The sequence below is a fragment of the Bombus bifarius genome, unplaced genomic scaffold, assembly GCF_011952205.1.
Source record: "Bombus bifarius isolate JDL3187 unplaced genomic scaffold, Bbif_JDL3187 scf7180000008239, whole genome shotgun sequence".
NCBI classification, from domain to species: Eukaryota; Metazoa; Arthropoda; class Insecta; order Hymenoptera; family Apidae; genus Bombus; species Bombus bifarius.
In genome coordinates, this window is record NW_022884533.1 from 638,473 (window position 1) to 658,066 (window position 19,594).

General features: G+C 42.1%; 2 protein-coding genes across 5 annotated transcripts in view; both read left to right on the forward strand.

Annotated features, from left to right (window-relative positions):
* LOC117211572 (chondroitin sulfate proteoglycan 4) overlaps positions 1-15,171 on the forward strand; it is a 29,389-nt gene extending 14,218 nt beyond the window's left edge. The window contains exons 4-11 of the mRNA XM_033455591.1: positions 1,982-2,198; positions 4,773-5,367; positions 5,548-5,802; positions 6,786-6,983; positions 7,446-7,647; positions 7,756-10,473; positions 10,556-10,962; positions 11,046-15,171. Coding sequence (XP_033311482.1) covers positions 1,982-2,198; positions 4,773-5,367; positions 5,548-5,802; positions 6,786-6,983; positions 7,446-7,647; positions 7,756-10,473; positions 10,556-10,962; positions 11,046-13,022 — 6,569 coding nt within the window. The 3' untranslated portion in view covers positions 13,023-15,171. The remainder of the gene's footprint in view (positions 1-1,981; positions 2,199-4,772; positions 5,368-5,547; positions 5,803-6,785; positions 6,984-7,445; positions 7,648-7,755; positions 10,474-10,555; positions 10,963-11,045) is intronic.
* A 473-nt stretch (positions 15,172-15,644) lies between these two features.
* On the forward strand, positions 15,645-19,552 carry LOC117211574 (neutral alpha-glucosidase AB). Of its 4 annotated transcripts, none has more exons than XM_033455596.1 (5): positions 15,645-15,746; positions 16,206-16,301; positions 16,383-16,790; positions 16,874-19,017; positions 19,094-19,552. In XM_033455596.1, the coding sequence occupies exons 1-5, from the start codon at positions 15,730-15,732 to the stop codon at positions 19,204-19,206; spliced, it is 2,778 nt and encodes a 925-aa protein (XP_033311487.1). In that variant the 5' UTR covers positions 15,645-15,729; the 3' UTR covers positions 19,207-19,552. The 4 variants fall into 4 exon arrangements, with proteins under 4 accessions (XP_033311487.1, XP_033311488.1, XP_033311484.1 ...); XM_033455597.1 differs by having other exon boundaries at positions 16,877-19,017; XM_033455593.1 differs by lacking the exon at positions 15,645-15,746 and adding an exon at positions 15,789-16,133.
* The last annotated feature ends 42 nt before the right edge of the window (positions 19,553-19,594 follow it).

Here is a 19,594-nt window from a genome sequence, read left to right on the forward strand (position 1 = left end):
TCTCTTGGCCCAATTATCCGCGGGAGGCAAAGTAAGAGATATCCTATCCTCCGTTTGTTCAGATTCCTTCCATTCGATTGGATGCAGTGGATTAGGATTTACAGCCGCATGCGTATGTAGCCATCCTGCTCCAACGTGTCGATCTTTATCCGATGCTGTATCGTTCCGAAGTTGTCCCTTTGATATTGTCGACGCCTTGTATGCGATAACGTCCGCTGGTTCCGCGTAACTCGGACTGTTATGTCTAGAATCTGGTTTCAAGGGACAGTTGCGCTCTGAATTGCCCGGCATTAGGCCTTGTTTCTTTCCGAAAGGTGTCACCATGCTGGGTGTCACCTTGCCAGCGCACCGAATTATTTGCCAGCCTGAGCGGCAGAGCGACTTATTTTCCATCCCAAAAAATTCCATATTTTCATGAACTTTGCCAAATGAATGTTAAATATGTTGCAAATTATCGACTAAAGGTCAACCGGTCAGGTCAAACCGATCGGTCGATATCGCGTACCTCGAATGAATTAACGCTCAAGGTGGAGGAGGTTTAATAGATCGAGTGTTAGAGTAATCCAACACTGTATTTGCACTTATTGTATAAACGTAAAGTGTGATATTAGGAACACGGCGGTGTTAAGATCTTGTTAGGGGCTATATTTCACCCGTACGGTACGATGTCTGATGATGAATTGTCCTCCTACGTTGCTGATTATCCCTAACAGCCGTTGGCTTTCGTCTATCCCTCGTGCCCTTCCGACTATTCCTTTCCCGGGGTTTTCTACTTGACCTCGGAGTCATTAGGTTTACAGCTCGGGGAGGACATGTAATTCGGAATTTCCTGAAGAAGGGAAGGGTCCATATGAACCCCCTTGAACGGTCCCGTTCAAAAAATTGCTGGTAGTGGTATATATTTATTCTGTAGGTTCTTGTTCCTCGTCGTCGATAGGTAATGGACCATTTCATTGACCTTAAAACCCTGCAAGAGCGATGCGCAGTCTCTCCCCTTCGGAACAGGACATTTTCCAGTGACCTCGGTCCATTTTGCGGTTATCCGCGGTATCTTTAGCCGCCTGTAGGAAAAACCGTTCTCGAAACTTCTCCAATTAATATAATCGTGAAGCACGCGAGAGGATCACGTAGAATGGAAGCTGTGGCACGGTTGCGGCATGAACGATTTACCGCACTATGAACGGCTGGGTTTATTGCCGAGGTTTATATACCGCTACACCGGAAAATGTCATCACGAACCCCTGTCAGTAAACACCCGTACGGTTTTGCATCCTTGTGCGTCTCGTATTACCTTACCCCGGGTATATAACCGTCGTCTTTCACGGAACCGCTTCCACTATAAACGCAACTTTCAAGCCGACACCACCACGCGCGAACAAAATCGGATTCGTTCGATCGTACACCAAACTCTCTTTATCAGGAAATGAATTACCTTTGGTTGAAATTGCTACGTAGATCGGGCTCGTTCTAATAAATTAACCGAGTTACAGCGCGATTATTTTCGTGAATTATGTTTGACGATCGTGTAATGGAATAGGTGGATAGCTTGAGATAGGTTCGATAGCCTAGTTGGTTCCCTGGCAGCCAACGAAACTGAGATTATCTGGCCATCAACCCCGATGTGGTTTGCAACTGACGCTTTCATTACACCGCTCCTTCGCGAAGACCTCCGCCACTGAATAATACCTCGTGAACCGGTGCCAAAGGGTGCCACCGCGTTCTCTACGTTCCGCGAGACTATAAGAATCAGCCTGGCCATCGAATTTAATATCCGCCCGTTTCGTTATTTGCTCGTGCGAACAGTTCGTTCAAAGGGATTTGCAAACGCCGAATCCGAAAGTCGCGCGACGCTAACGACTCGAACGAAATCGTTTAGACCGTTGTTCCAGTCGATCACGTGAAATCCAGCGAGTTTCCTTTTTCAAATTTGACCACAGCGCGTCGACGATATCTTTTCCTTCATATGTTCCTCTATTCTCAGGGCACACGGATTACTTGAGAGGCTGTATGGCTGACATAATCTACAATGGCGCCAGGGTAATAGAATACGCCAAGTCGAGAAAAGGCCAGTCGGAGGCGACTGCCGTTGCGTGGAGCTGTTCGCCGGAATTCGACGCTACAAGAAGCACGGAAGTTAGTTTCGTGGAGGATGGTGCGTTCACAGCGATCCCAAGACCTATTCCACGCTCGGGCTCCAAGTACGTAGATAAATACGGTCCTTTGCGCCGTATGAATTACATCCAAATACTCAACTTGTGGAATAGTAGATAGTCAAATTAATTAACGTTCGAGCAAGGCCTGTCATAATAGAAACGTTATTTCTATTATTAACCGCTCATCGATCTTGCGCTTTTCTCAAAAGCAACAATTTCGGTTGCGTAAGTGCCAGTTCCAACGAGATATGCACGCGTACACGTAGCCGATTTTGTAACAGAAAATGAATCGACCTAGGACGATATTATAGACGAACGAGCCTCGCGCGTGACGCTTCGTCAACCGTCAAACAGCTGTTATTAGCGGTTTCAGAAATTATCGATAGACGGATGAACCGCTATGAATACAAACTAACAATAATATTTGATGCGTGTCTATTTAAAGCGTCGGGTAGATGTAAAATCTAGTTCCCAAGTCAATGTTAGTGCCAGTCTGTGAGAGACTGCGTGCTTATCAAAACTAATCGACGAGTACAAGTTACCCGGCGAATCGTGCCGAGCTTGATGAACCATTAATAATCGGATAAATAATTTAGCAAGCTAAGAAGGAGCTAGCAACACGGCACGACGGAGGTAATTTAATTTCCTCCGAATTTAAATTGCAAGATATTCGTCAGGATGTTTTATAATCGTAAAATCGCGGCGGTATCAAAGGTAGATATCTTTTACGGAACGTATCTTTGTATTTCTTTCGTAGCAGATACTAGTCGGGTAATGTTCTTAATGTTGTTGCAAACCTTTGACGAATGTCCGTACTACTTTCAACGACAAAGGCCAGCGAGAACGCTAGTGAAGCATTTCGGAAAGCTCCAAACAAAAACCGCAATCGCGTTACGACGAAGACGTCGCTACTAGTTACAACAATATCCGCGATTCCTCGTATCTCCTGCTCTCTAAGAAGTACTCACTTTGATCTCATTTTTCGGAATAACAAAGAGTTCCAGGAATAAGAGTTTTGATTGGTTCCACGAATCGCAACGGCAAACTTCTCTCTCTCTCTCTCTCGCTCTCTCTCTTCTTCTCTCTGGTTAAACGAAAGATAGTGTTCACGAAATTAACACTACTGGCAACTGTACTCGTAAAAGAAAGATCATAATGTACATACATATATAAGGTATCTCTAGCGTGTAATAGTTCTTTCGTTGAACTTTTAATCGGTATCATTGTGCATGAATTTTGCACGATATGCAAAAGAGCGGTACGGAATACAGGGAAATTCCCTTAGAACGACAATATCGCGAAAATCTTCCGCGCGATAATTAAAACACGACTAACCGAATTATCTTTCCCGATTAACAAATATACAGGAATATCCGAGCTCGATATTCTCGGATAGAATAGAATTCATTTCGCGAAGGACTGAAACAGCTTCTTCGAATTGCACGCGACGTAAAGAATGAACGGGCACCTGGAAGTCTTTGTCTCCCCAAATTAAAAACGAGCTCGTCACGATTCTTAATTCGAAGCTTGATACAGGGGACAAAGGGGGTACGGTACCTGTTGCGTATCGACGGTAACGACGGTGTCGAAACAATGCCAACAATCCTGTTCCCTTCGCCTCTATGTATTGTACGTGGAACATCCTTGGACATCGACGGCTGATGAATTCTGTCGGAGCGTCAGAACGAGCGGCGCGCACTGCAAACATGCCGGCGGAAATGAAAACGCTCGGTGTCGTTTAGACGGTCCTCTTAAACGCTCCTGACCGAATTCAACCAGAAACGTGTAAACAAAACGTTAATCACCACGGAATCCAACAATCTAGGACGACCATTAATTCCACGCGTCCGCGTCTTCATTGCTCTCGTCCGTGTTTTTCCGCGCATTTACGCCATCTTTTGTCACGTATCGTCGCATTTCGAACATTGCGTTCAATCCCGGGAAGATGACAGTCCTAAAAATTGATTAAAGAAACGCTTTTCAGTTTTACAGGAAAGATTTGACAAAAAATTTCAATTTGATAAAAGTACCGCGAGATACTCGTAAGCCGCGTGATCGTCCCGCGATTCATTTAACTCTCACTGGCAATGATATCGCGCCGCTTTTAATTCGTTTCCATCCGATTATTCTTATCGCGCATCGATACAGCGTTCGAACGCGCTCCCATTTCCACCAGCTAATAATTCATAAAGTTCTAGCAGAGGATTTTCAAGTATTTCGTTAAACACATTTCGCGCGAGACCTGCAAAACTTGGCGTAGGATAAAGGATGCGAACGATCGGGTAATTTCGCCGGAGCAGTTAAGAAAGTGGAAATTTCGCGTGGCGCTCCCTTGACGGTTTAGCGGGTCCCCATTCATAGGCGGTAGACGCGATCCGAACAAGTCAATTTACGAAATTCTAGCTCGCTCGTGAATAGAACCGGCGATGTTGTTACTGGAGTTTTAACGTTATTCTCAAATACCGTGGCTCGCTTCGTGTATCCGGGCATGTTGGATAAACGCGGTTTGACGAGTTCGACTCGCGTAAAGTAAAGTTGGACAGTGCCGTTCGGCCAACGACTTCCTTCACAATTTTGCCCTCTTCGATCGATCCTCCCCTTCCCTTCATTGTTTCGTAGATGGGAATTCGAGTTGAAGACCGGCGCGGAGAGTGGCCTGCTGCTCTACAACACTGGGCAATCGTCGTACGCCGATTACCTCGGGATCGAGTTGTTCGAGGGTAAAATTCGACTTCTGATGAACAAAGGGAACGGGCCGACCGAGTTGATACACGGCACGCCGGTGGCGGACGGCAAGTGGCATCGGGTGGCCGTTGACTTCAATCCGAGCGGAATCGGGATCACGGTCGACCGTCAAGAAAAAACGATCACTCTACCCTCCGGTGGAAATCGCTACCTCGATCTGGCCGACACCCTCTACATAGGCGGCACAGAGCTGAATAAACGCGCCAGAGCGCTCGGCAAAGGCCTAAAGTCCGGTGACGTGAGCTACAATGGTTGCCTGCGAAATATGCTGCTGGATAACAAGGAGCTCGGTCTGCCGGACGTTAAGATCAGCCAGGGTATCGTCGTTGGCTGCGTTTGGGGATATCCCTGTATCGATGCGGATCCCTGTGTTTCCGAAGCAGTTTGCTCGCAACTAGGTGTCAGCTCTTTTAAGTGCGACTGCGATCAACCACTGTGCATCAGAGCAAACTACGCCGAGGATCACAAGGTAAACGTTTACAAATTCCGCTTTCCGAAGAACGTTCCTGCTTTGCGATCGGATTTCTACCTCCTTCCGACGTATCTTCCATTTTTCCACCAATTCGCTCGCATCTTGTCACCCAAGGAGAAATTAGGTAAGAAGAGAGGCAAGGACCTTCGTGATACGCCTCAATTTCAAATTCCGTAGGTTCACTCGAGGGTAAATTTGCCCGTGAATTTGGAGATACTCTCGCTAAGGCCCTTGGTACTATCCGAAGGGGAACACGCGCTGCTGACGAGCGATAACATTGCCATGGTACTAGACATTGCTAAATATGGGATGGAAGAGGACGGTGTTATCTTCAACTTGGTAACCCCGCCCACGTACGGTACCTTGGCCCTGGATCTTTTAACGACCAGAACCGCGCATTCCTTCACTCTTCAAGACGTTAATCGAGATAAGGTAATGTGTTTCTGCTACCAGTACGCGTGGAACGGTTTTCCAATATCCGTGAAATATCGTAACGTGGAACGATCGGTGAGAAGGATGAATCGACGAACGGCAACGATCCAACAGGTAACCGATATATTAAAGCAACACAAAGAAAAGTGGAAAATCACGTGTTCTTCCAGTTTGTCATAAGGCCACGAGCTATAGATAGTCCGCGGCACAAGGACTAACTTTAGAACCGTGGGGGGCCGCGTAGTGGGCTCGTGTCGTCGGAACTCTCGGTTCGGTCTGTTCTTCTTCTACTTACACCCGATTTATCCAGCGACACTACGTCTATTTATAGACACCACCACCACCACTTATTAACGGTTTTTTTTTTCGAGGGTTAACGTCGAGCCGAAACCGCTTATCCGTTAAACGTTTTCTTCGAAGCTTAAAAAAGCGAAACTTTTTTCGAAAAGTCTACACAGAGAATAGGGCAGAATCGGTAGAATTCGCGCGTCGATTCAGTATGCTAATCGTCGATTCATAAGCTCGCCTCCGCCGCTTTAATTAATTTGAACCGCGGGCAGACGGCAGATTTAGCGCCGGCAATGATTCAACGACGGGAAAGCGTAAAGGGAATCTTTAAGGAAGTTTAATTTTAAAAGCGGAGAGTCACGCGGAAGGTACGAGTTTCAAGATATTAAGGCAGTTTATTGGTTCGTTAAGAAGAAAAGTTCTCCTTGCAGACGCATGTACATCGTGAATAAATCATGAAATAAGGTGAGATAAGTGTCTCGTTAATGGCGAATCTACGAACGACTTTTTATCCGTTTTTTGCAAAAATTACCATGCTCGGTGAATCGTAAAGACCGTTTGCCGACGTTGCTATAAATCGTTATCATTGCGTGTTTACACATCTTTAGATCAGAAACATGCATATTCATAAGTACTAAAAACATTGTCTACCACAGGCTACATTGTCTCATTAGTGTGACGCAACTCCTTGGCAGGTACAATACATGCACGATGGCAGTGAAACCACAGAGGACAGTATGATCCTGGATGTGAGATTAGTGGCAGGAGCTGGTTACACGTTGCCAGGCTACCTGCGAGGGCGACTTAGGTTTCCACTTCACGTCAACGTTACACCCGTTAATGATCCGCCGTTGCTCGAAATATCGACCGCGAAAGTGCTGCGACTCGCTCAAGTAAGACACAAAGACCTATAATTCTTCTATCGAACGGCCGCACGATTTTTCTCCTCGAAACGAGCCTCCGTCCGAGAACTCGAAAGCACGTGAACCTAATTGACGCGAAACAGTCTGAATGCTTCACACGACCCCACTAAATCAATTAATCGAATTGAAGAAATTATAGCCTGCCTGCAGTGTTCGTATCTTTAAGCGAGCATGGCGGTCGAGTCGTAACGAAATCGATTTAAGTCGCCTCCAGTCGTTGCTCCTAATTAACCACTTAGAGTTGCGATCTATCTAAATGGAATAACTTGCTCCGTCATAAAAATCGACCACCCTCGCCGCGTTGAAATCTATGAAACGGTTCAACTACAAATCTTAATGTTTCCATTTCTTATTCGGTTAGATAGAATCGAATTGACCTCTTTATCTGATCGAATCCGACGATAAATATAATCAGCCGTTTATAATCCGTAGGGCACGAGGAAAATCTTGACGAAAGAATTTATTTGGGCGATCGATGCTGACACGCCGTCAGACATGTTGGTTTACACGGTCTTACGTACCGACGCGGATGCTGGCTATGTGGAAAGAGTGACTTACCCGTCGCGACCAATCGACACGTTTACCCAGGCTGAATTAATGCAAGGATTAATCGCATACGTACACCGTGGAAACGGTAACAGCTTCATCGATATTCGCTATACAAACGAACATTATTGCCTGTTAATTGCCGTCTATTCGCAGCTACGCTTTATCAAACGTTCGCTTGAATTACGTTTTTCAGCGAAACCAAACGCGAAGCTGGATCTTCGAGTGAGCGACGGGATAGAAAGCAGCCAGCCGGCGAGTTTAAGGGTGGCAGCTCATCCCTTGGAAATCAAGTTGATGCAGAATACCGGGCTGGTCGTGGTGCATCGGTCTTACTCGTATCTCACATCAGCGAATCTCTCCTTCGTCACCAATTCCGACGACAACACTATCGATATACGTTACGATATCGTCTCGCAGCCGCAATTTGGAACGATTCAGAAGCTGAAGGACGTCTCGAGTAGTTGGATGAACGTCGACCGTTTCACCAGCAGGGATATCGAGCTACACACGATACGGTATCTTCACAACGAGGGCAGCCCGAATCAAGACGAGTTTAAGTTTCAAGCGAGCGTTAGAGAGGTAACGGCGCAGCACACCTACGACTTTCGAATCACATTCATCGATCTCGAATTGAAAGAAACGAAGAGGGTGCCGATTAACTTCACCAACGTAGCGGAGGTGTCGGTCACCGGGCAAAATCTCAAGTTCCAAACGAATCCATTGACAACCACGCTTAACAAGATCGCGTTCACCGTGACAACGGGACCAAGGTACGGTAATCTGTTCCTTTCGAGTCGAAAGCTAGAAACCGGAGACACGTTCACCCAAGAGGACATCGACTCCGGTAAATTGAAATATCGATTGTTCAAGAGAGCCTATTCCACCATTCTCGATGAATTCGCCTTCAAAGTGAGCGCCCCACAGTGCATCGATTTGCACTCGATCTTGAAGTTTAGGCACTACCTCAGCAAGAACGTGAAACCTTTGGACAGCCTGGAAACTCTGAGGGTGGACGAAGGCTCTAGAGTACCTCTAAGAATACTGCGAACGAATCCAAGGGATTACGGAGTTACGTCGCTGATATACAACTTGACGATAGTTCCGCATCACGGTTGGTTGACCGTCACGAACAGCTCCAAGTCTCACTCGCGGAACAACACCTTCTATTTTACTTCCGAGGAACTTTCATCCCAAAAAGTCTACTACGTGCACGATGACTCGGAGACCAGAGAAGACTCGTTCCAGTTCGTCGCTATCGCCTCGGACGCGGTGGATTTTATGTACGTGGGCTTGTTCCGCGTCGAAATCACAATGAAGAACGACAACGCTCCGGAGCGAGTGGTTCACAAGGTGTTTCACGTGGTGTCGAAGGGCGAAAGGCTGTTGACGAACAAAGATCTCGCGTATATAGACAAGGACATCGACACGAAGCCTAACGAGCTGATTTACACGAGAAGAGACACCCAGAAGAATGGAATATACAGGGTGACCAATCCCACGTCGCAGGTACATGAATTCAGTCAGCAAGACATCGACGACAATCAGATACTGTTTAAACATCAGGGCGATGATCACGGAAAGTTCGAATTTGGTGTTACCGATGGGCATTTTTACACGGCCGGAGTCCTTGAAATTCAAGCCAGTCCTCCTTACGTCAGGTTGAGAGAGAGCAATGGGTCCGTCGTACAATTTAATCGATCGGTTGCCCTCCGACCCAACGAGTTGGATGTTGAAACGAACGTGTACACCTCCGACAAGGATATCAAGTACACGGTGTTGGAGAAACCAAAACACGGGGTGCTGTTGAAACACGGTAGAGAAACAAACTCGTTCAACAAAGAGAATCTGCGTTATGGTATAGTCTTGTACAAACATCTCGGCGGATCTTTGGCAAAGGACGGTTTTAAGTTCAAAGTGTCGACGAAGGGAGCAGAGGCAGAGGGAATATTTCTAATTAAGATTTATCCCGAAAGCTATTGGCAACCGTTGATCGTGCAGAACAATAAAACTGTGTTCGTGGAAGAGGCCACTAGTATCTTGTTAAGCAAAAAGAGCCTGGAAATTATGCATCCCAAGATAGCGGATTCTGAAATAGTTTATTATTTGAAGGAATGGCCACAGAACGGGTATCTGGAGCTACAGATTCACGACGAGCACAGCGACGAGACACGAGAAGATTATATCGGAAACGCGGTGAAGTTTTTCGATCAAAGTATGATAAACGAGGGTCGCGTGTTCTACGTACAATCCGTGATGAATCAAACGAACGACAAATTTGTCGTCGATGTAACGAACGGAATAACTTGGCTGCGCGATCTAAGCGTGAACTTCGTGATCGTCCCGGAGAAGCTGTACGTCGAAACGAAGGGTGTCGTCGTGATCGAGGGAAAGAGCACCATTCTCGATGAAACGAACTTCTCCATCCTCACTCCTTACTATTCCGGCAAAGTGACGGACTATCGAATTCTAGAAAAACCGAAACATGGCGTGATTCTGGAATCAACCAAGAATTCTCAGGTGAAAAAATTCTCGCAGAAACACCTAACCGGAGGAATAATATTATACAAACACAACGGCGATGAATCTTCCAGAGATTCGTTCAAGATGGTACTCGTTGCCGGTGATAAAACCAGCGAACCCTTCGACGTGTGGGTTACGGTGCAACCCGTTAACGACGAAGTGCCCGTGCTCGTCAACAGAACTAAATTAACAGTTTGGCAAGGTGGTTCGATCGCGTTAACGCCTGATAAATTAGCCGCTGTTGATAACGATACCACGGCACGTGACATAACGTTCAACATAAGCGGAGTCAGGAACGGATTAATCTCGTTAAAATCCTCTCCGGAGCTGGATCTTTACAATTTCACACAGCAACAGATCGATGAGTCGAAAATCATTTTTACCCATACGAGTAAGCGCTTCGCTTTTTATTGTCCGAAATTTCCCGCGATTTATTCGTAAACACGAATTCTTTAAGAGACTTTATGTTCCAGATGGATCCGACGCTGAGTTCAATTTCGTGCTGTACGACGGAGTACACACCACGGAATCTTATACGATACTGATAGCAACTAAACCGGTTCGACTGGCTATCGAGCAGAACGCCGCACTCAATGTTTTTCCATTGACCAGAAAAATGTTATCGAACAAACTACTGTTGACGAAATGCTCGGATGAAACGCGAGAAATAAAATACACGGTGCGAAATGGACCGCATCTCGGCAAGATTATCATGGAAACGAGCGAGGGCGCGTGGTTGAACGTTGAGCGGTTCACGCAAAGAGACATCAACAACAGCAAAGTTTTCTACGAACATACTAAACAATTCATGGACTTGACCGCCAATGATTCGTTTACGTTCGACGTGGAAGCACACTTCGCGGAATCCTTAACTAATCAGGCGAGATTATGATCTTAAGACTCGTTAAACGTTTGCAAGGTGCAAGGTGTCGTTAACTGTGTTGTATACGTTTTCTGTTGCAGATGTTTCAAATAGATATTTCAGTCTCCAGTGGCGGATTAGACAGATACGTATCCGTGAAGAACGTGAGAGTGGAAGAAGGTGGTTCGGCTCAAGTCATCATGAACATCAGCGGAATCGTGTCGTTTCTTCAAACTCACGCTGGTATCGAGAATCCGGCGGTGCTCTCGAGACTGGTCAGTCAACCTAGCCACGGCCACGTGATGATTCTTCCAGATTTAAATGTCACCACTTTCTCCCAGCCACAAATCGAAGGTGGAAAAATCGCTTATTATCACGATCATTCGGATACGTTGGAAGATCGCATCAATTTTTCTCTTTACCTGACCCCTGGTCACATACTGCTGTGCAACACCAGCATTCCGGTAATAATCGAACCGGTAAACGACGAACCGTTCAAATTGATCACGAACGCGCCATCCATTACAGTGGTGCAAAATCAAAATCAAACGATAACTAGGGAGAACTTGTTGACAACCGATCCAGACACTCCGCCAGAGGAAATCGCATACGACGTGATATCTAGGCCAACGTACGGTCGTCTGTTGCTTCTACCATTCAACGAAAATATTTCGGAAGTTCGTCAAGTGAACAAATTCACTCAGCACGATGTCGACTCCAATCGACTGGTATACGAGCACAATGGTCCGCTTCAAGCAGCTTCCTTTTACTTCAGGGTGTGGGATGGACGTTTCAATCCAACGTATACGGTGTTCAACGTGTACGTTTTACCCATCAAACTGAACGTTACCGTTCCCGGTCCTGTGAACCTGCAACAAGGCTCGAACGTAGCTCTAATTTCCGAGAGCAACGTAAAGCTCGATACTAACGCGAGACAAGACTTGGTCATTTACGAAGTAACGGCGATTCCAAAGTACGGGGTGTTGTACGTACGCGACGGTGCGGCGGCCAGCTTTAAGCAAACAGACTTGCTGTCGAAAAGCGTCATGTTCATGCAAACGGACATGACCGTATCGAACGACAGTCTCGAATTAACCGCACGACTGAGCGGATTTGAACAGAAACGCATAAGAATTGAAATAAAGATAGTACCCTTGATGATTATGAACCCTATGATCGCTCTGGCAGGCGAAAAGACCAGGATAACGTTGCAATATATGGACGCTACACCGTTGGCGAAGTTAACGAGCAGTAATCCCATATATACCATCGTGAAGAAGCCGAAATTTGGTAAGATAAAGAGAATCATCAGAAGTTCTTCGTCTTCCGGCGAGAAACGTGGAACTCGAGAAAAAGAAGTGACGAAATTCTCACACCAGGAAGTGATGTCAGGTGTGATTTACATGGTTTGTAGAAAAATTCCAACGATGGAGTACGAGGGAGTAATCGATAGCTTCGTGTTCATCTTAGCGGCCTCTATCTTTCAACCAGCCGTGGGTGAGTTCGAGTTTCGCGTGAAACTCGACATGGACGACTATAATATGACGCTGGGTGGCCCGATGGATCCGGTGGGTCACGAAGGTGAAATGGCGATCGCACCCAATATGAGCAACGACTACCTGTTAATCCTAGGAATGCTTCTTGGCGTATTTTTGCTCGGTGTAGTGGTGATCATTACCATCAGGTGTAGGCATAACAAATACAAACATGCCGAAGAAGAAAAACCAGAACCAACTCCAGCGGTGGGTGTAATGCCCCTTCCAAGACCTCCGGATCATTTAATGCCTGTGACACCTCATGTGAAGCGTTACGCCAACGATCACAATAGCGTTGCAGCCAGTACACCGTTACCGGTTCTACCGACGATGACGTCCACCCTACCTCAATGCAAGGTGATACCTTTAAGCCCATTGGAAAGTATCACAGGATCCGAAGTGGACGTTTCAGCGAAATATCCGTACGGTGTCGCGGATGGGGACGAATGGAGCAGCTTCGACACGTCCGATCTACCTTGTCAATCGGCCACCACGCAGAGGACCAACAACCCCTTGTTAAGAAGAAATCAATATTGGGTCTAGCAAAAGGAGGGCTGTTCGCGATTAAAGCGAAACAGGCCGTAACACTTTCTCAAACCTGAAGACTGTTTTTGTTACAAAACCTTGAGACTAATCGTCGATTAACTATGGTCTTAATGTGCCTAAAGATAATAATTGACTCTGCGAGATGGGAGTATTACCGAAAGCCTCGATTTTATACCAAAACCTTGACGGAAACTCTTTTCCCGACACGCTCATGCGTAATCGAAGCGTCGATAAGAACATGTACTCGATTACGTTGCTATCAGTTAACGGTTATTCATACTCCGTAAATACTAAAATTGTAAGTACATTGTCGTTAACAATATGTCGAGCATCAGAGTTTCCATCAACTTTTTCGTTTTCTTTTTTACATCATAGTCTCCAACAAGAACGCTAAGTATACATATAATCGAATACCTAGTGAAAGAATACCTTTTTGCGTGGTCTGCACGTAAAATGTTTTGCGATGTATCTTGTTAGTACTGCAGAAAAGTCCTTGCGATTCCGGGTAAGGTGAATTCGTTAAATCTAAAAGAACCCAAGACTATCATCGCTATTATGGATCGAATGTGCCTAAGATATTATCGATTCTTGTAAGAATTTTTCCACGAGGCCTGCACGATGTCGATTTCGCTGTCTTTCCCCGGTTGGATGTCCAGGTTCAAAACGATGCTCTTTAATTCAATCGAGATCGTTTTCGAAACTCGTCTGCTCTCAGCCAAATCTACGTCACTCGGGATACTTCTCCTTCGATGCTTCATGGTGACACTTGTCTTCGTCGACACAAAATTATTGTTTCTCTGTGAAAACTAAAAAGAAAACCGTCACTGTTACATACACTCAATAAAATATCGAGGGTAAATGTCACGGAAATATTAACTCGAGAACACCGGGAGTACTTAGAGGTATTATCAGACGCGAAACATTATACATATGTATTTACTTGAAAAAGTTTTGTAAAGAAAAAGACTACAAAACCGACTGCGTATTTCCGATTTATATACACATATGACGAATATATAAAAATATTCGCGACTTTTCTAAAAAAATATGCACATTCAAAGCATGCAGTACAACCAGAAACACTCGAGTTTTCGCACATATCTTTTTACACGATTCCCGCGATTTCTACTATTCCACATCGTACAACGTCGAATTTTTTAATTGTCATTATATCACTTGAGGTCGCTCCCGTTTCTTTCCGATACACCATCTTACCTTTCGAGCAAAATCTTCCCACATATGTACATATAGAAACAAAAAGATTTGCAATTTCTATTGCCAAATTGAAATTCGGCAACAAAAGATAACTCGAAAAATATGTATAAAAAATCTTTTTCTATCCCTACAAAAATAATGATATCATTTTCTTTATACCTACCAAGATTTATCTCGTCGACGTCGTGAAGGTTAAGTTCATTGAAACTTGTCGATCGAACATGAATCCTCTTATGTGAATACTCTATGACGTTGAAAAATTTATCGTGAATCAATTTTCCAACAGCAACGACAAATTTTATTGTACCGTATTCGTAAATTATCGACCGGCGTACAGAACGCACAACAATGAGAGATACACACATTTTCTTCAGTATTATAATAAATTAATATATCGCTCGATCAATCGATATCAACTTGTTGATTCGCGCGCTCGCCGATTTTTCGACAGATATTTAAACGTTATGTCTCTTAGGGCTGCGCAAACTCACAGTGACCTTAACCACGATTTCTATAAAAACCCTAGGAAACGTATGATTAAGAAAATGCTCTAACGTCGATGTTAATATAGTGATAATGATAATAATAACGATAATTATTATTATTATTATATATAAATATATGAAATATATACACTCCTAAATAGAAGACACTGTTTCACAAATTCGCAGCATATGCATTAATATGATAGTTCCAATCGTGTGGCAAAGAGAGATAAGAAAACGTTTTTAACAGAGATACGTGTGTTGATTAATGAATATGCTAGAAACGAACAGTTAGGCTTTTTTACATCCCCAAAATGAATCGATCCGAGTGCCAAACTTCTATATTATGTAATATATAGTTATATAGGACTGTATTTTCCCTGCCGACTGAATGCATTACTCTTGTAATTCAAATAAACTGAATGTGCGATGTTATATAAAATGAACGAATCATAATTACCTTTATAGACCTGGCCATGATTAATCTATTCTTTGATCAGTTAATTTCATGCATCGAAGGAAGAAATATAACTTTGCTGTGTTGAATATTCTTTCCTCCTTTATAACTTTTCAAATATATTTTACAATAGATAATAAATAATGATATTTCCCAATTCGAGACAAAATATAGAGAATCCTGAACAATTTCTAAACTTGCCGCTCTGAAACGTAGATGGTATAACCATTGTCTAAATATAGAATAGATATGACATTATATGAAGCTACGTGTCTCACGTTCTGAAATACCGACTTCAGAAAAATCTGCGATTTGCTACAGAAAATACAGAAATCATATTATAGGTAAAAGGATCTTCGTTTCTCATCTCTGATTACATATCAGACTTATTTTATATCCCATCAACATATGTTAGTTAAACCTACTTTGTAGCATAACGAAATTTCTGATTTTTTGCGCAATCGGTATTTCAGAACGTGGAATACCCAGTCCCATAAGGTGATGAGTCTATTTTATATCTCATCTGTGACAAAAATCACTTTTCAACATGGCCTCATACGTGCGGTAAGTTACTTACTTTCGGCCTTTTAACCTTCAAAAAACGAAGTTAATTCTTCATGAGCGGAATACATCACTCTATAAATCATTCCGCACTTAATTCATCTTGCTTGTACAAAATAACAAATTAGGCTTCTTTATGTATTTACTTTTATAATCCAATCATGATTACGCTGACGTGTCCATGATAATACCGTGATTTGATTCGGCACGCAGCATTACTTTTCTCTGTTTAATTTGTTTATAAAAATGTTATTATCTGTTCAGAGTCATTAAAAACAGGAGGCCGTTTTAACGTAAAATGAGAATACAATTAAGTGTATTACAAAAGCAACAATAACAAATAACAAAATACATAATAATGTTCTTTCCGCTATTGTTCAGGAATAAAACGTAATTGATATTAACAAATTAGAGTATTTTTCATAACAGAAAATTTTATGAGCTTAATATTTTATATTGTAGATTGGGATTACTATTTCTATTAGTCTGTTCTTTCCTCCTTATCGATGCAGTTAATAGAGATGTATTTAAAACATGCGAACAGAGTAGCTTTTGCAGGTAAGTTTCCAATACTGTCTATCATTTCTGAGAATGTAACTAATTATGCTACTAATATTAATACTATATCAATATTATTAGACGTTGCAGAAAAGTTGAGCCTGGAAAAACACCATATCAACTTTTAACAAATACTTTAACTCAAAATGAATCCAGTATAAGTATAGACTTGTTTAATAAGGATACAAGAGTTCTTTATATATTGCAATTAACTGCATTAAAAGATAATACATTTAGACTCCATATCAATGAAAAAAATCCATTACGTGACAGATATGAGCCTGAATATGCTCTTCAGGATCAACCAAAAGTATCTAAATTAAATTTAATTGAAAAAACTACAGATCATATAACTATAACAAGTGGAGAAAACAAAGTTATTTTATATACTAGTCCATTTAGAGTGGATTTATACTCTCAGAATATATTGGTTGTGTCTGCAAATGCAAGAGGTCTTATGAGATTTGAACATTATCGTACAAAACCTAAGTATGCCTCATAAAGTTGCTTTTGATATATTATGCCTAATTATTAAATATACATAATTAATGACATTTTTTAATAATGATTAACAGGAAACCAGAACAAGAAGAAAATGCTGAAAATGCTGAAATAAATAGCAATAGTGATGGTCCAGGTGATGGTGCAGATGATGATCCAGGCGCTTGGGAGGAAAGTTTTAAAACTCATCATGACTCAAAACCTTTTGGCCCAGAAGCAATTGCTTTGGACTTCAGCTTTCCTGGTGCTGAACACGCATATGGTGTACCAGAACATGCAGATTCCTTTGCTCTAAAATCTACAAAACAGGCTGATCCTTACAGATTATACAATTTAGATGTATTTGAATATGAAGTCAATGAAAAAATGTCACTTTATGGAGCAATACCTGTTCTCTATGCTCATGGTAAAGAAAGAACAACTGGTATCTTCTGGCATAATGCTGCAGAAACGTGGGTCGATATTTTATCAAGTGCAGACAATAATGTCGTAGAAAGCATTGTAAACTTTGTATCTCGATCTGCTAAAAAATCACAAGTGGATGCTCATTTCATGTCAGAAGCTGGTGTAATAGATGTGTTCTTTATGTTAGGTCCTAAGCCTCTGGATGTATTTAAACAGTACACAACTTTAACGGGTACAGCACCATTACCTCAAATGTTTACTTTAGGCTATCATCAAAGTCGTTGGAATTACAACGATCAAGATGATGTTATACAAGTAGCAGAAAATTTTGATACACATGATTTACCTTTGGATGTTATGTGGCTCGATATCGAGTACACCGACAGTAAAAAATATTTTACTTGGGACGGGCGAAAATTTCCAAATCCTATTGAAATGGTGCATAATTTAACTGCAAAAGGTAGAAAATTGGTTGTAATTATTGATCCGCATATTAAACGTGACCCTGGTTACTTTTTGCATAATGATGCCACAAAAATGGGTTATTACATTAAAACAAGAGATGGAAAAGACTACGAGGGTTGGTGTTGGCCAGGATCATCCTCGTATTTAGACTTTTTCGATCCAGCGGTACGAGAATATTATATCAGTCAATATAGTTTAGATAAATTCCATGGTACCACTAATGATGTGTACATCTGGAATGATATGAACGAACCAAGCGTATTTAATGGTCCCGAAGTAACTATGCCTAAAGATGTGATCCATTATGGTGGTTGGGAGCATAGAAGTGTTCACAATATTAATGGACTTCTTTTGTCTATGGCTACATATGAAGCTTTATTTAGAAGATCAGAAGGCTCACTACGGCCATTTACACTTGTGAGATCTTTCTTCGCTGGTTCACAACGTTATACAGCTATGTGGACTGGCGATAATACAGGCGATTGGGATCACCTACGTGTAAGTTATCCAATGTGCCTCTCTTTAGCCGTTTCTGGAATGTCATTCTGTGGAGCAGATATTGCTGGTTTCTTCAAAAATCCAGACTCTGAACTGTTCATTAGATGGAATCAAGCTGGTGCCTGGCTTCCCTTTTATCGTCAGCACTCTCATATTGAAACTAAACGGCGCGAACCTTGGTTATTTAACGAAGAAACTCTTCAAATCGTCAAAGAGGCTTTTAGAATGAGATATTCATATCTACCATTATGGTATACACTTTTCCGAGAACATGAAATAAATGGCACTCCGGTAGTGCGACCTTTATGGGCTCATTATCCAAGTGAAACTGAGACATATGCTATCGATGATGAAATATTAATCGGTGACTCTATACTTGTACGCCCGGTCTTTCAACCATCAGTTACAGATGTTAACGTATATTTCCCTGGAGAAGGCACAGTAATTTGGTATGACGTTGATACCATGCAACCATATTACCGACCAGGCTTAGTTAATATTCCGGTGACGCTTCATAAAATTCCGGTATTCCAAAGAGGCGGCTCTATCGTTCCACGTAAAATGAGAATACGTCGTAGTACAGTAGCAATGAAAAATGATCCCTATACTTTGATAGTTACCACAGATTCTGCGGGTAAAGCTAATGGCACATTGTACATCGATGATGAATCTAGCTTTGAATATCGTCATGGAAAATACTTGTATTTAAGACTTAATTTTGAAAAAAATAAATTAACTTCTACATTTATCGACAAATTATCTTCATATCAGACAGAAAGCTGGTTGGAAAGGGTAGATATTGCAAATCCACCTAAAGGTGTTAAATCTGCTATATTAAATTCACGCAGTATGTATCATCCTAATTCAATTCAAAAACGTATCATTTAACATCATAATTAAATTACGAATTATTTGTGTTTTAGGTATGGCAAAGGTTAATTTGGAGACTAAATACAATCCAAACAATAATGTATTAACCGTGCGTAAGCCAGGTGTAAATATGGGAGAAGAATGGTCTATCGAATTGATCCATTAGAAGTTTACTCATCATAGACTCAGTAATCATACATTAATGCCAATTTTCTATTATTCACGTATTTTTATTAGCTATGTGTGATCAAAATGCCATTATATACCGTAACGAGATAAATACAACATAGAATTAATGTAAATGATATATATATCAGATATTTCACCAAATTAAAGATTACTTTGAATTAATTAAACAATAGAGAATGTAAAACTATTACTTAACGTGTAAAGTTTATAATTATGCATGTTAATTTGGACAAAACATATATAGGAGCATTATCATATGTAAGTACATATTAGAGGTAGGAACATTAAATATGTTCCTATGAATAAATATTTAAATACTTAATACATTAAGTTTTATGTTCATATATTTTATAATTAATTTTTAG